The 17,430-nt window shown below is 35.7% G+C and overlaps 2 protein-coding genes across 2 annotated transcripts in view; both read left to right on the forward strand.

The window, feature by feature from the left end:
* LOC100166947 (cAMP-specific 3',5'-cyclic phosphodiesterase) overlaps window positions 1-17,430 on the forward strand; it is a 519,645-nt gene that overhangs the window by 129,014 nt on the left and 373,201 nt on the right. The gene's annotated exons all lie outside the window — the stretch shown is intronic.
* Window positions 18-17,430, forward strand: part of LOC100574952 (cAMP-specific 3',5'-cyclic phosphodiesterase-like) — a 128,826-nt gene continuing 111,413 nt past the window's right edge. Inside the window, exons 1-2 of the mRNA XM_029490908.1 lie at window positions 18-98; window positions 197-1,278. Coding sequence (XP_029346768.1) covers window positions 18-98; window positions 197-1,278 — 1,163 coding nt within the window. The remainder of the gene's footprint in view (window positions 99-196; window positions 1,279-17,430) is intronic.

Genomic DNA, 17,430 nt, shown 5'->3' on the forward strand with positions numbered 1-17,430 from the left:
AATGAAATAATTTTATTATGAACGTCATCGGCGGACGATTGGAACAGCCAAACCGGGAGCGGAACTACGACAGTGATCCGGAACAGGGGCGGAACCGAGCGCGGGAGCATCGTAGAACGGCGGCGGCCGTGGCCGACAAACGACGCGGTGGCCGTTGATAGAACAAGCGAGCGCGCTCAACATTACAATATTATAGTGGCCGGATCAACGGAACGGACGGCGGCGGGATCATCGTGGTCGCGCAGGTCGCACCGGAACTAACGGCGAGCGTGGTCAAGCAGCCGGCGGCGTGGGGGGTGCGTCAAGCAAGTGCAGCTGGTGGTGCTGCTGCTGCCGGAGCTGCCGTCGCCGCCGCCTTCGCCACAGCCGCCGGGCCGCCGCCGCCGCTGACGACGCCGCAGCAGCAGCATCCGAAGCCGGCGACGACCTGCAGCAACAGCAACAGCAACAGAAAAGTGGTGACCAACACAGGACAGAAACCACAATAGTGATAACGTCACCGTCGTCGTCCACCATAGAAACGCCGGGACGAGTTGAGGTCGCCGCTGCCACCCTGTCGTCGTCGACCGGATGCCAAGCGCCGTCGTCGTCGTCGTGTTCCGTCACCGCAGACGCCGACCGGAAGTCGTTGTCGGCTTCGTCCGTCGTCCCGGGCGCCGGCGACCAAAATCAGCAACAACAACAACAACAGCCACCGCACGCCGTATCGGGGGTCAAGCAGCAGCAGCAGCAGCAACAACAGCAGTTGCACGACATCGAGGAGGAAGAGGACGACGATCAGCCGACGTCATCGACGGACGGCGACCGTTCGCTGACCGTCCGCGAGACCGCCGGCTGCCCGTCACCGACATCATCGTCTGGCACCCCATCGGCCACGAACACGACCTGGCCCAGGGCTGCCACTACCACGGCGGCGGTGTCGTCATCGTCGGCGCCCGCCACCGACCGGAAGCGCAAGAAAAACCTGCGGCCCAAGAGCGTGACGAACACCGTTAGTTCAGACACGTCTGGCGCCGTCGGTTCGGGTGTCCAGGAACGCGCCGCCGGCACCACGCCATCGTCGGCCAACGACAACAACAACGACAACAGTCAAGCGCCTGGACCCGCAGCAGAAGCAGCAGCAGTAGCAGCGGCTATAGCGGCAGCGGCAGCTGCAACCGCAGCCACCTCCACCTCGGTGGTCACGGCCAAAATGCAAGCGGAACAGGGCAGCATAGGAGATCTGCAGAAGTATCACAAGTTCCTCCGGAATCGCAGGCACACGCTAGCTAACGTCCGGTAAGTACGCACGAGTTTCATTATTGTATCTCCAAACGCGTTATTACCCATACAATAGGGTTGGAATTTGTACGTGACTTTACTTACTGGGTGACTATTGAGTCTCTCACTAAACGATCATTTTCAGAAAAAATCATCATCATTTTCCTTGCAGGCGTATCATTGAGTGATTCTACTCTCTGGTATATCTTGTATTATACTGAGATAAAATTTTGGTATACCCATAGACCATATTATATATACTAATAGGCAGAGCACGGGTGCAATTGGTGAAGTCTTGTCAGGCTGCGCTGCTCGGGACGACCCTTTGTACTATGCTCATAAGGAGTAGATGATTCAGTAAAATTTATAAAACCGTAGGTATATCTAAGTATATAAAAATGAATGTTTGTCTGTCTGTCTATCTGTGTGTGTGTCCTTTATGCATTCCTAAACGGCTGGACCGATGTTGATGAAATTTGGTACAGAAATAGAATAGACCTCTAGGCAGATGATAGGCCAATTTAAAAAGGGAAAGGACCAACCACGGGAGGTGCTCAAATGGGGATTTTGAGATTTCCGATGGACATTTTTGTTTATAAATGGTTGACGTGGGTTTTAATTATAATATAAAACATATTATTCACAGGGAGTTGGAATTTTTAATGGGCACGGGATCAGCTAGTAATATATATATCACGCTGTAACGAAAATTGTCAAAGACCACACTACCCGACCCCGAAGGCCTTATCATATGCTCCGTCTACAAGTTTATAATATAAGGTCTATGGAATAACCATGTATTAACCACAAAATGCAGCGAATCGTAGCGCCAAATTGATTTTTGGAAATCACGGTTCATGTTATCGCGGCGGAAAGCGAAGTCGCCTTTATGTCGCCTTAACGTTTATTTTTTTTTTACTATGTTGGTGTGGAATACTAAGGTTTTTCCGTGGTGCAGTCGAACAATTATTATCGATTAAATCTAAAATAAAACCATACCACGTTGGGCGATAATAACAGTTAAAGAATCAAAGAGTTTATTTCACTCGATTGGAACTGTGTAGAGTCTACACTGTAGACGGTTGAACGCAGTGCGGAACAGGGCGTGCCGCCATCTTGTAATCGTTAGATTCTTAGTGTATAAATCATTCATTTTGATTTTTTCGCTACAAATTTTACGCCCCTTCCTCCCACTTGAATAAAGCAAATAAGTTTCTAAATAGGTACTCGTTTTGTTTTTTGTTCCAATTTTGTTTTAATAAAATAAATAAGAATATTGTGAACGGTAAATAGTTTAAAAACATTTTTAATTTATTGTTTTATAATTAATCTAAAATTATACAAATGTATGACCATGCGTATTCGTATACGCTTATGAAACTTATTTTTTGTAACTTTATTTTATTACACGTTCATAACGATGGTGAATATAATATAAAACGCATAAATAAGTACCTAATAAGTTCTACTCACTTTTAATTTCAAATTGAAATTGAAGTTTTCCCAAAGTATTCAATACAATTACGATATTCCCACAGATAATTATGCGTGATTAGCGATGTGTTCGATGTCTCCCATCTACGAAAACGATTTTTTTTTTATGTTGGTCACTCCTAAAATATACTTCTAACTTGTAATAAAAAGGTGTTTTTGTTCATGAAATGTGCGAAAGTTGAATCTATAAAAACTTAAGTGTCAATATAGCTGTTGTACATAATATTGTAATGTGGAAATTATATGATATGTAATTTCTAATACGGTCGTACCAATCGGGTTTTTATGGTTTAAAATGGCGATCGTGTTTTACAATGTAGCCTAAGTTTTTATTTCCAACTACACTCCACAGAAGTACCCACTGAAGAAAAATACTTAAACATCGGCCTGCCCTATATTATATTAAACTATAAGCCAGTTTTTATTTCCAGCTGCACTCCACGGGAGTACCTGTACCGAACAATAATACTTTAACTTCGGACTGCTATTATATTATTAAATTAATACACACGTCGTATGTCGTCGTTAAACAACAGCCAAGTTACGATACGACAATATACAGTACGAAATTCAACGGTTATAGCGGTAACACGCCCGCGGTATGCTGCAGTTTACCGCTTTTATTCCGCACACGTACCTATATATAATAATATAACAAATTTTCCGCGGCAAACTTTTGAACCGAGTAAATAGTTTTATAAATCATTTTCAGCGCTGCCGTCGCCATTACACACCCACTCACTCGACGCCGTCGTGTGCGCATAACAAAATCTTTCGTTTTGATTTAAAGAGACATATTGTTGCGCATAAAATAAGTACCTCCGTGAACTTCATCAAACCGTAAATTAATTTATGCCGTCGAATTCAATAGTTTTCGATGGGTTTCGAACGGGGCGAGAAAAATGACACGAAAATAATAACAACGTTCCGTACAGAATTCTGATCTTTCATTTCAGACGTAGTTCTTTACTCACTGAAACACAAAGTTACCGAAATAATATTGCCAGCAGAGACTTTTACGCTGCACTAGACCTTAAGTCGATTAAAAATCTAATGTGAGCATTATAGCGATTTAAAAACGCAATGGTTTTAGCGTTTCAACACCTTAGGCGCTGCGTGTTCAATTCACTAGTGTATTATTCGTGTTCATATATAATATTAACATAGGTATAATAAATGTATAATATTGTAGGTATTAAACGTGAAAACACAATAAACCTTTTTCTCTTTTTTTAGCCAAATTTTAAGAACCGTAGGTAGTTAACATTTGTATGGAAGTATTATTAAAATTAAAAACACGAAAAAAAAAACCTTTCGGTGAAAAAACGCCACCCCTAAATCGTTGTGCCCGGGCGTGTTTGTTCACGTCATGTCAGCGCCTGTGTAGGTATATTTGTCTTTTTCTACGTTATATTATATCGTAAGCTCGCGTACATCCGGCCCGGGGATTTGGTTCAGTGCAAACTTGGATGCATCGCTGGGCGGGTGGTGGGTTTATAGGGGAGAGGCGAATACAAAAGTTTCGATCGTTTTGCCTAATAGGTATAATAACGATTTCATTTATATATTATACTATAGTAGTTTCATTATTACGCGTGTAGACCATGGTGTACACGTACTTATAAAATGAGTATACTAATGCATGAGTAGGCGTGTGTGTGTCTCCCTCTCTCTATCTGTCTCTGTAAATATATCTGTCTCCGTCTTTTTATCTCTTATCTCTCCGTCAACGTCTCCGAGAAAAAACTTATTGTTTTCATTTGTTTCCACAACGCCGTCGTCATAGGAAGATGTTATAACAGCAATAATACCTAGACTGTATATTATGCACGTGCCTTACCTATCGGATGTATTCAGCTATACGTCTTTTTCTGAAACCCACAAACACATTTTAAGCTTAGCATGTTTTTTTTTTAAATTGATTAGTCATTTTAATATGTGTTAATTATGCATGTGGCCTACGATATGTCTTAAAAATAAAAGGTGTCTCGCAACCGCCTAAAAAGATTGAAGACACCAGCTGCTCTTTATCTCATGATCAAGTAACACAATTGTACATACTTACAGAGGCATGTGTATCCACACATTGTATACCTACACATCCTGTAGTATTATACATCGTGTATCGATGCACATCTACTGTATGATTTCGTTCTATTCGGACAAGTATTTCATCATATTTCGTACACATTTAAATATTTTTTTTGTGGAAATCGAATTTTGCCGGAAAACGAATACGGCGACTACGGTCGATGGTGATTTTGGCAGATAACGAAAACCATTTGTTTATTAGTATATTTTGAATAATTTTGTAAAACTGCGATTAGTGCGATAACTTGTACTTACGTCAACGCTTACTTACTAGTTGTTACCACATAGTTACATACCGTTCAGATTTTAGGTCAGTCGATTTGTGTTAGTCACTTTTAGAAATATATGGATAGGACGATGGTTTCTTAAAACAAAACAATCATTATGGTTAGATTTAAATTTAATTTATAGCCGCCGTAGCGTTAACCGTCGCCTACCTATATACCGTTTTAGAGCACACAATTAATAGCTACATTTACACCCGATATACCCGATACCAGTCTACTCGTTTCGTGGCTCGTTCGCAATCACATTGCGTGGTTTATCATATTATTATTACACATGCGTATAGAAATTTAGGTGTTTTCGTCGAAATTTAGGGGTAGGTACAACACAACATAATTTATCGTTATATTATCAGAACGTGCGACGAGGATATACTGGTAATGATTTTTAAGTGGTTTGTGAGTGTTCAGTACTCACTGCATCGAAACGATAAATCCATGTCCTGACGAGAAGACGAGGAGAGTCTGCGGTTTAAATGACGTAGTATTTGCACGTACTGCGATCAGGTATTTTCGGCGATAAATATACGTATACGCTTTATTATACAATATTATCATAGTATCTGAAGGCACGAATGATCGTCGTCGAAACCACATTTTCGAAATTGCATCAACCCTATACCGCGGTATACTATATTATACATATGTACAACAGTCATAGCATGTACAAACGATTAATATAATGTCATTATTTAAGATTAGGATGCACGGGTGAAAAAATTAAAAATTAATAAATGCACTTCTAAATTCCAATACAAGATAACATTAAAAAAAATGTTTAAGCATTTTTATTATATTAGAAATGTCTACTTAAGTAGTTTAGTTCTTATTCGACTTGTGTATGATATAATTTTTGTTTGCGAGTAAAAAAATCTCGTTTATTTAACACTCGGTATTCTTACAGTTAATTAAAATTTATATAAAATATATATTTCCAATTTTTTTAAAAATATTTTAAATTTTCACAATTACAATGAAAATAATGGAAATTTGGCCATTATTTTGTTAGAGATTCATCTTTTATAAGTGTTAGAATTTAAATTGTTTTGTAAACATAATATAGGCAGACAACCGTATCCGCTTAGAATTGTTCTTCATCGTAAATTATGATTTATTGATGAATTTAAACTTAACACATACGTTACAGTGGCATTAGAATGACAATGTGCATTTGTCTTGACATCTACAACTAGCACTATAAAACACAGTGGTTACCAATTTGTACACTTATTATATTGCTATTATGACTCATATTTATTTATGAGTTATAATTAAAACTAAAACTTATAATATAAAGGGTACACTGTTAAGGTTATATTTTATGGCGTATAAATTACGAATATTTTAGGTTTCTACACTATTCGTCATAATAATATTATATAAGTATCTAGAAATATATAGAACATCGATACTGTATAGAAAATAGAACAGTAGATTTTCTAATAATAATCGTAAATAAATTAAGGTCTTGGAAACACGGTTTATTTATAAATACATCGCTTGTAATATTATTTAAATGATGTGGTAATATCATAATATTATCATGTTAAGTTTCGAGTGTGTAGCATTGTGTTAAAATATTATAATGTTATTATCTTCAAAAAACGTTTAGGTTATTTTAAATTTGCATTAGTTATGTTGGCGACTGTAGTTATTATAGTTTGATATTTTATCGATCTACATAATATTTCATAGATAATACTAATAAAAAAAACAAACCGGCACAGTTAAATTTAAACATTAACTGTGTCATTAAAATCATCAGTACAGTTCATATGAAAAAAACTACATCGATATAATATCTTGGTATATTTATATTATATGCTTTGAAGTCTGATCCATGTTGGCACATTAAAATACGCCTATGCTTAGTTTTAACATTGTTACCGTACAATATACATTGCCAGGTAACCCTAATAGTCGACGATTTATTAAAAGAAACTTAAACAATATTAAAACTTGTCTTGTTAAGAGGACGCTACCCATATAATTGGTGTCTCTGTCACACGCACGTATGACATGGCAAATTTTCATTCAATAGTTTCAATGGCGTGCTGTTAGTTTTGATATTATAGTGAATTGACCTATTATCAAAATGTTAGGCAAGAACAAATTATTATATTTGCTTAAGCGTCGGCGATTTCTAATATTTTAATTTTCAAGCGACCTATGAGGATTTTTAATTTGTAATATTTCACATACCCATATTTCACTTAAAAATCAAAATATTGAAAATTCGTCGACGCTTAAGTACAGAATATAATTTTCTTGCCTAAAAGTACTATAATATGTCAATTCACTCTAATATCGAAACTAACAGCACATTATTGAAACTAGCGAATGACAATTTGCCATGTCGTACGTGTGGAAGACGGAGACAACCAATGCATGCGGGTAACGTCCTCTTAAGGTTACATTTATGCTGTGTAGGCAACTCAGTTATACCATATCTCGTGTATCAGTGTAACCATTCGTGACCACAATAGTTATAACAGTTGAAATATCACTAACTAATTTTTGATTACTGTTTCTCGCGCGTAAGAGCTACGACGTCTACCGACCGACTTATTGATACGATCGAAAATTACATCCAAAGTACTATAACTTGTAATTTCCATGGGATCGAGGTAAGTAATATACATATAGGGTAATAGAAAAAAGTATTGACTTTGCTATAAATTATATTGGAGATTGTTATTTTTCCTGTTTTATGTCGACGGACAATTCGGGCTCGGGTCCATATTATACAATATATTGTTTACCTGGTATCGGGAGCCAATTCAAATGCTTCGAAAAGGCAGCCAATCCGGGCTTGGTTACGTGACTTTACAGCTAGGTTTTGGATAAAAACTTATCGCGTTACGCATTATCACTAACCCTATAATACGATGAGGACCGACATTTTATTATATTGTATTATGCCATAATATTATCTAAGGTATACACATATTTTGTGTACGTAGGTATATATATTTTTTTAACGGGAGAGGAATAGAGGATGCGGGTTTGAAATATTTCAGTACATTTTCTGAATAATTTGGTCATTACGATGATCCCCGTGAATATAACACAAGATATTTACATAATAATAATATTTACTTATTAGATTAGGTGCGTGTCTAACACGAGCTTTTCGCCCCCGAGAATTATTATTTAATACCCATATTATAATCGGGATAGCGCATTATTATGTTAACTCGATTTGAGCGTCGATTAATCGACGACGTGTAATATTTCTATAGTAAAACCACCCAATATAGCAATAATATAGTAAGCAGTTGTAGTGACCGATATCGGCTTCCTCACAGCCGGCACAGTGGGCAGGCGTTCGGAAAAATGTAATTTTCCCATATCAAAGAGTGCAGTGCTATGAAACGCGTATAAATATGGACTACAATCGGTGAGTACAGGACTCGTTTGAGTCGCCGTCGTCGACGTCACGATAATGGGTGAATGGGTGCAGAGGGTGGTCGTTGGTGGTAGGATATAATATACAACACGTCAGCACTGATCGAGCATCTGCATGCAATCTATATACACCTACCTAACTATAGACGATAAATCGTTTGTGAGGGCGGATGGAACATCGTGCGAATATATGTTGTGTGCGCGACTATACGCGAGCTCCATGCGACGGATCGGTGGGAGTTTTCGTGGGGGCGGAGGGGTGGGTGAAGGTGAAACGGAAACTCGCGTCCGAGATAAATGAAAACGTGACACTCGACGGGAAAAAAAATCACCCGAAATACGCGTTTGTGGTGGGGTGGGGAGGAGGAGGGGCAATGTGTCAGGTCAGATACGTACACACACGCACACGCACGCGTGTATATTATATGTAAATCGTATTATGTAAAACGCCGCGAGGATTTTTTTATTTTTTTAGGGGGGGGGGGGGGTGATGTGTGGCGGGTACATATTATATAGATGTATAAATAATAGGCTCCGGCGCACTATAATATGTGAGGGCTGCGGGAACGATGCGACGTTCTTAATTTATCATGTTTTCGTGGTTTGGCCGGCGCTGGATTCGCTGTCAAGCCGATCGTGTACAATGTACATACGTATATATATATATATTATTTTATATATAGCATATACGTATAGGTATACGCATTGTAAACGTACACTACCTACTCGTGTACATACATATATATATATATATATGTATAAAGTTCGAAATATTATATACCAAACCCTTTTCTCCGCCATGTACATACCCGGCCGAGGCACGATAACAATGGCCAGCTCCCGGCTTTTAGTCGAAACGACCAGGATTACATTATTATGTAGTTAGTTATATATTACATTATGACCGCCTGCCCGGGGAAAATCTTCGCTGAATGCAAATCTGTGCACCGCCAATTCGTCGCCAATCAAAAGTCACGAGTATAATACCATATTGACAACAATATAACGTCGTAATAATAATATTATAACGTCTCGATCTATATAGTATTAGTAATTAGACCACATAATATATTATTTTATACCTATTTACCTGCTATGATTGTAGTGCGACTGCCTTTGCATGTTGTTTGACGTATTAATATTAAAACCAGGTTCAGCGGAATTCATTTAAATGGCTAAATTCATCGTGTTTTCACGAAATTGTTTTCTAAAAACGTTGATGTATAATGCATAATTAATACTATGAAATAAAATAAATAGTAAGTACCTAAGTATAATCGGTTATTATTTAATAAGCATTTTAATTTTATAAATGAATGGATTTGTAGCAGTAGTCGGTGGACTGCATCATTTGTGCACTACATCTTTAAAACTTCAAACCCCGTGGTCATCTATGCTTATAAATAAAATACATTTTTTTTAATATTTGTAGACTGCTTCTGCAGATTACAAAACTAAAATAATACACATTCATAAGCAAAATTAAAAACAACTGATTAAAAATTAGATTTTTTTAAACGAGCAATGTTAATATGACGTGTTACAAATAGACTCTAATTTCAAACTACCTGTTTTACATATAGCAATCCATTTTTTCTTCAAAAATACATTAACCAAATAACCTGCGAAAATGTGTGTTGTCGTAGATCATCATCGTGTTTAATATTGTTAACATAACCATAATTTTTTTAAATAACGGAATAATATGATAATATATTATGAAATGGGTTTTTGAGCGTGGAGCGCTACGTGCCTTGACGGAAAACGGATGTACAAAAGACCCAAGCAGCTGAACACTACCTTGGGATCTATACGTATTATTACTATTATAATACTACTATGAATAGGTACTGAAATATATTAAACGCAATACGTATGTCTTTATACCTACGTAATACTCGAATTAAAATAAAGCATATGCGTACATACTGTTGTGCATACATAATAATATTGTTATTGCGTTGTATGTTCATGATCAGCAGATAGGGACCGCAAAGCAATAATTATATCATAAATATCGGAGCAATTTTAGATCTTAGACGAATTATTTCGTTCTATTTACGTAATGGAAACGTAAGTCACGTATTTTCAACTAGATTTGGGGAACAAGCTACCTACTGTTAACCCTTTCAGTCCCACACTATGTTTGAATAGTGATAGGGATTTTTAGTAAATATAGCTTTTGCAATTAGAGCAATTCCGCAGTAAAACGATTTTTAGTTTTTATCGATTATCACTGTAAAAATATCGTGGAATACAAACAAAAATAAAAAAGTCAAGATTTCAAGACGGGGTTCCACATACAGTAGAAACATTTAACGGAAGTATTTTATGAAATTAGAATTTAATATTAAGTACACTCGATGCATAAATCAAAAACAAAATAAAAAAATCATTCGACTCGGGACAAGCACGCGACAGCTAATAACATCGGATTTAATATTAATATAATATTAAATTATTTATACAATAATATGTAAGGGTTGTGCATGTATGTACAGGATGCACCCGGCAGCGAGGGCGATAAATCGGAGTGGTTTATATACAAGTCGTTGAAAATTAGATAATATCAAGCGGATTTCAGACCGAATTTGATTACGGAAAATTATAATATTTGATTCGGAAAACGGTTTGTGCTGCGGTGCACACACAAATACAATTATTATTATTAAAGCGCGTCGGACGGAGTTGTGCCTAATTATGTGTGGACGTCTCGTCCCGAGGGTGGGAAATTAATTTAAAGGCGCCGACTAAAAAATCATTTTAAAACCTTTTATTATTTAAAAATATAATTATTATTCTTTAAGCGGACGTCGGAAAATCGACTGCAGTGGCGTTCGTCTGATACTATTTAATTATCATCGCGGGACAGGTGCGCGTGATTCGACGACAATTTATTATATTAATTTTCGATTTCATCTCGGAATCATGTTTTTTGTCTTTGAGCGATGACTTATTGAGTATACCTTCCTATGTAATCGCCGAGAAAGTAAAATATGTATAAACGTTTTTTTTCTCGTCGTCGTCTGTCGATTTATTATATTATTATTGACGTTAATAATATTATTATTATTTGCAGCAACAGACGTTCATGACGTCATGACGGATACCGTAAAAAAAAAGATACGACATCGGTGTAGCTAAATTATCTATTCAGGACGCCGTGTTATAATAATTGTATTATTGTCTTATTTAAATGCAACAAATAAACACGGGGACGTTTTATTTACATATTTACTTTTGATTATAAATAATAATAATTTGTTGGCCGTGCCACCAAATCGTGAAAGACTTACTGTAACACCGATCGCACGTCGGAAATACCGACCACCTCCGTCACTCGACAAGATTGCACAACCGCACGCGATCGATTTTAATTATAATAATAATATTATTACACCCAACATTCCCCTAAGTTGTTGTTCAGTGAACGATGATCGGCTGACGCCCCGTCGTGTCTGTTCCACCGTCGAATTATAGGACCATTTATTTCCGGACTATATTTTATAAATACTTAAGTATACGCATCCACCGTCAACGGAGGCAACTGCAGTCCCCAACATACTCCGGTCGAGTAATTTTACATCAAAATGGCAAGGTCATAGGTGAGGGTATTCCATGTCGATGCCCTTGGGACATATGATGACACCGTGGGGAACGAACAACGTATGTCCATAGTTACTTTATAAACTATACTTTATGGTAACTTAATATTACTATGTTGAAAATGTTATTATTGCAAAATAATATTCAAATGAAACAGTCACGACACGTTATTTATATACTGCCCCGTCGTCTTCATTATTAAAAATAATTACAATAAATAAACGTACATTTTTTTACCCCTTCTTTATTTTAATTGTTTTGTTTCCTATTTGTTCCAAACCTGAATTATAACAAAAGTCCACGAAGCTCCAAACTTTTTAGTCTAGGCTCGTGGATAGAATTAGAAAAATAAAACCAACAATATAATACACAAACGGCGGTATTCGATAGTAAATATATCAATTCGAGGCCATATGTATCTACGCGTACGAACGTAAATAAACCCTTATTGAATTTCGAGGTGGACAGGCACAGTTATACCGGTATATTAAAAAAAAAAACTGTAGATTTTTTAATGAGGCTGAAAAGGAAAAAAGCTCTCGCGGAATTGCAATTTTACGGGCGTATACAAAAAGACCGTCATCGGAGTATCGCGTGTTCAACGATCCGTTATCAGGCATCTTCATCGTTTCCGGGGCAACCACGGCCGATATAATAATATATATAAATTTATATGCGTACACTCTGCGCCAGCTAAATATTATTATACATGGCCAGAGATCTTTGGCGTGCACGGAGTCGACGACGACGAATAACATAATATATTATAATACAATAATAATGATTACGCCACTAAAATATTATTATATTATATTTTTCAAAATATTACACTTTTAATCTACACCGTCATCACGCGGTGACAATACGCATAATAATATTATATTATTATAATAAAAATACTATACACGACGTATGATAATATATTTTATATTATGCATACATCATGATAAACGGATAAGTCCGCCGCCTCGCGAGAGTGAAAAGACGATTATTCTATGCCGGCGTAGCACGTAATTGAAAATCGAAATAGAAAAGAAAATGCGATACGTCGGGCCGAGAAGTGTTGCAGGTGTGCCCTAATCCGAATACGTGTTGGAATATACCTCGGTACCATATGTATATATTATATATATACCATGGTATTATATGTACATATGGCGTCGCCTCGGCGTTAAATCATTATTCGTAATTGCGTATTATGTGAAACGGTTTGCACCGAAATTTCCGTTTTATCATTTCGCGGCGACTGTTATGATAATATTATATACAGCTGCTGCTACAGTCTTATTAAAACGGCCTCCTCCTACGCCACCTTAATCTGGCACTGGTGTGAATCGTGGAGATAACTACTGCGTGTGATCGTATATTATCATATTAATGTTTATAATAATATATACATTATTATTTTATAATAATATATGACTACAACAGTCGACTCACGAGAAACGGTCTACAGCACGCATATAATACTATGCGAACGAAATTTTTATTAAATTATTATATGTAGGTCAACCATTATGCGAATCGAAAAAAAAAAGTAAAACCCGTGACGGCAATTATATTATAAAAAATTATAAAGCACAGGCCTCGAGTCCCATCGATGAACGCAGTATGCACATATAATAATATGTGCCATATAATGCAACGGAAGATTCCAGTTCGAATATATTCGGTTGATATTATAATATTTTTGATCATCATAACAACCACGAATACTTCAAATTTTATAAATTAATTTTCAAAAATCTAAATACTATCGCATAGTCGGAATTCGTTTAAGTCGAAACCGAGTTTTGCACTGAAACGTTACCGGCAAACAAATATTTATGTTGAACTAACGACGACGACGCCAATTCTGTATATACGCACTCGACTACTCGAGTGTGGGGTTTTCATGGTAATTTAAGTGCACCACCGTCGTCCAAATATAACGACGACAGAGATCGGCGGCGAAAGCGGTTCACTAAGTATCGAACTTTTAACGCATTTACTGGGTTGAATTAATCATACGTTTAGTCGTTTACGATGTGCTGGTTACCGCGGTCCGAAATATACTCCAACCAACAGTATAGTGGCTTCGTGGTACCTCTATAGTGGTATAATTACATTGTATAGAGTGTAGACATACAGTTAGTGTGTTTCACTGCTTTGTCAAAGCTGCCTGTAATGTGCAACAGTATTAAGCATAATACAAACTCCACGGCTAAAACATCAAACAGGTTCGACTAACATATGAGTCACAATGTCACATAATCTTGTCTGCGCAGTCGATTTGTTTCGTTTCTAGAACATCATTGATATACCTGTAGGATTTAATAATATTTTTCAACTGTATGGTTGTTTCGATTTGAAAGTCATCCACGCCCTGTAATGTATTAGAATTATTGCAGAAATTATTCGTTTCAGCGAGTCTCCTCAGGTCTAAATACCTGGTCTCGGACCATTTCCGGGATATTATTGCCACAATTCTGACAAATATATATTTAAAAAAAAAAAAAATCAAATTATTTTGAACACAACTACATTGATTACTTTTATGGATTGTGACTTCTTGATTCCTAAAATATTTTTGATGGAAACACATGATTGCGACTAACAATTTAAATTCTCTACGATATAGGATTTACATCTGGTTTTTAACATTCATTGAAATGATCTCTATTTATTTGTATTTACTTCATAGATATGTTCAGAGATGATAATATTGTCAAATATTGTGTTTATAAAGGATTGTATTCTATTGTCATTAAATTGAAGCAAACGAAAAACGATAAATATATGAATTCATTTTACAGCCGGTGTAGTCGGGTAACACAGATAGTACCAGGTATTAATATATATTATTTATAATATACGCTGTTGATATAATATTGTATATTATATTATTATAATAATATGCACAGTTGATATTTTGTATATTAAATTATTATAATAATATGCACAGTTGATATTTTGTATATTTTATTGTTATAATAATATGCACAGTTGATATTTTGTATATTATATTATTATTGTACCAACACTTAAACGGGTTTTGTATTGCTAGAGATTTTAATTAATTTTCGTTTTCGTATTTCAAAGGTTTCGCGTGCATCTACAGTATAACGTTACAAACGGTGCGTAATAATTAAACCACTTTCCGTATTTTTTTTCTAAAAAAAGAATTTTGTACAACAATAATAATTATAAAGAGTACATAATCCCAGTATACAATCTTTTAATTTATTTTTATCTTTTCTTCGACGATGAGAAGCTTTTGAAGTGAACATTTTCGTTACTGTATTATTATAATATGCTACATCGATACGGTATATTATATAACAAAAGATTTACAAATAATAAACTTAAATTTCGGTCTTGGAAACACTATTTATTTTATAGATCCATCGTTGTATTATTTTAATGATGCGCTAATAACATAATATTATTATGTTAGGTTTCGAGTGTTTAGCGTTGTATTAAAATATTATTATCTTTTTATCTTAAATCTGTAGGTTGGAGATTAATTTAAGTTTAAATTAGTGAGGTAGGTAGACTATATATTTAGTAAATTATTTATTGATCTAGGTACGGATTTCAATTTTCAAAGATAATATTAATAAAAAAAAGAACGGCGAATGGGTACCGCTCTGCTCTACATTAGTAACGTGTGGGTCACTGTAATGTATGTGTTAAATTTGAATTCAATGATATTATGAAAATCATTTTGTACGAAAATCGATTTCGAGCAAAGATGCGGCCTGTCAGTCTATATTACTATAAGTATATTTTATGATACATTGAATTAAAGTAATTTATTTTAGGTAGGTACTATTAGACATTAGTAATATAGCATGTTGAATTAGTTTTTGCTAAAAAATTGCATTTGAATATGTAATCATGTTTAAAATGTGATTGAGAACCTTCTTTAAAAAACTCGGTTGGATTTAACATAAATTGTGTTTAAAAAAAAAAATCAGTAAGTACAATAATGTGGACGAAACACTGTAATATTAATATCGTGGTGTTTAGTAAGGTTGATACATTGTTAGTGCATCGTAACGCATTAATTAATGTGTTTAGTTATAAAAAGTAGGTATAAGTCGACATACTTGTTCACTGTTGGCATGATAATACAATAATATAATATACGCAGCTATTAATTATTAATATATTCAATTACAGTTTACCGCGTGTTGTAGTGTGAGTAATAACAAAACAACGGTAACACGGTAACTGTGGGCCCCGTAGAATATAATATTATACACCTCGCAACCTAAATTATCGATGTTTTATCAAAAGAAAAAACGTATCGTTCTCTGCGGATGAAAACCAAAGAATATCGTGTTCAACGCAGAGATCCTGCTGAATATTCACGGTTTGGAAAATTATTTTGCTAGAGCTTCGAGTGGGAGTAAGAGAGGGTAACAAGAAGACGATAGGGTGGACGAGGCGTATGAATAGTGTTTTTTTTTGTTCTGTTGTATTCTTTCTTGCGCGAGTTTTCGGTACAATAATAATAATATTATAACAACGCTGTTTGCGAGACCCTCGTGGAAATTATTTGGCTTTCCAGAGAGCCGCCGTTTCTTCGTCGGGAAAATATTATGAACGCGGAGCGAATGTTGTTATAATAATTTGCACAACTTAAACGAAATTATTATCGTAATTTTTTTTTGTTCGTTTTTCCTATGAAATTGATGTGACTATATCAGTTCTTGTCGATGTGGTGGTCGTGGCATGACGAAATTCCAGGGGTGTTGTTTAAAATTCTGTGCATTTTTTTTCTTCGCTAAAAATATGTAGTACCCACACACAGAAGAAGATAATTCATGAACGTAAAACATATTACAAAGGTTATTTCATTACACGCTGTAGCTTTTATTATTATTATTATTATTATTATTATCATACATTTTTTAGGGTCGTGAGTTTGTGTATATTTACTGTACAATGAGCTATAGATGCTTTTCATTCGGTCAGTATTGTAGGAATGTAGCCTGTAGGTATACTATTTTACATTAAAAGATAAAAAGTACATCGATTCCGTCTCATTTAACTAAACATTTTTTAGATTCTGAGTGGAACGATGAATGTATTGATTTTACAATGATGTGTTTTTTTATTTTTTTTTACTTTTTTTTTTATTTTTTTTTGTGTACACGATAAGTAGTCGAAATAATGCTACGATTTTTCAACTTTCAGTATCTTGTTCGATCAGAAAGTGAATATCGTTGGTGCATTGGGGAGGTCAAAATTTAAATTTCCCAGTAGTTTTCAAAAGCGCCGGGAAAAAACAAAAGAAAAA

The sequence above is a fragment of the Acyrthosiphon pisum genome, chromosome A2 (genome assembly GCF_005508785.2).
Source record: "Acyrthosiphon pisum isolate AL4f chromosome A2, pea_aphid_22Mar2018_4r6ur, whole genome shotgun sequence".
Classification (NCBI taxonomy): domain Eukaryota; kingdom Metazoa; phylum Arthropoda; class Insecta; order Hemiptera; family Aphididae; genus Acyrthosiphon; species Acyrthosiphon pisum.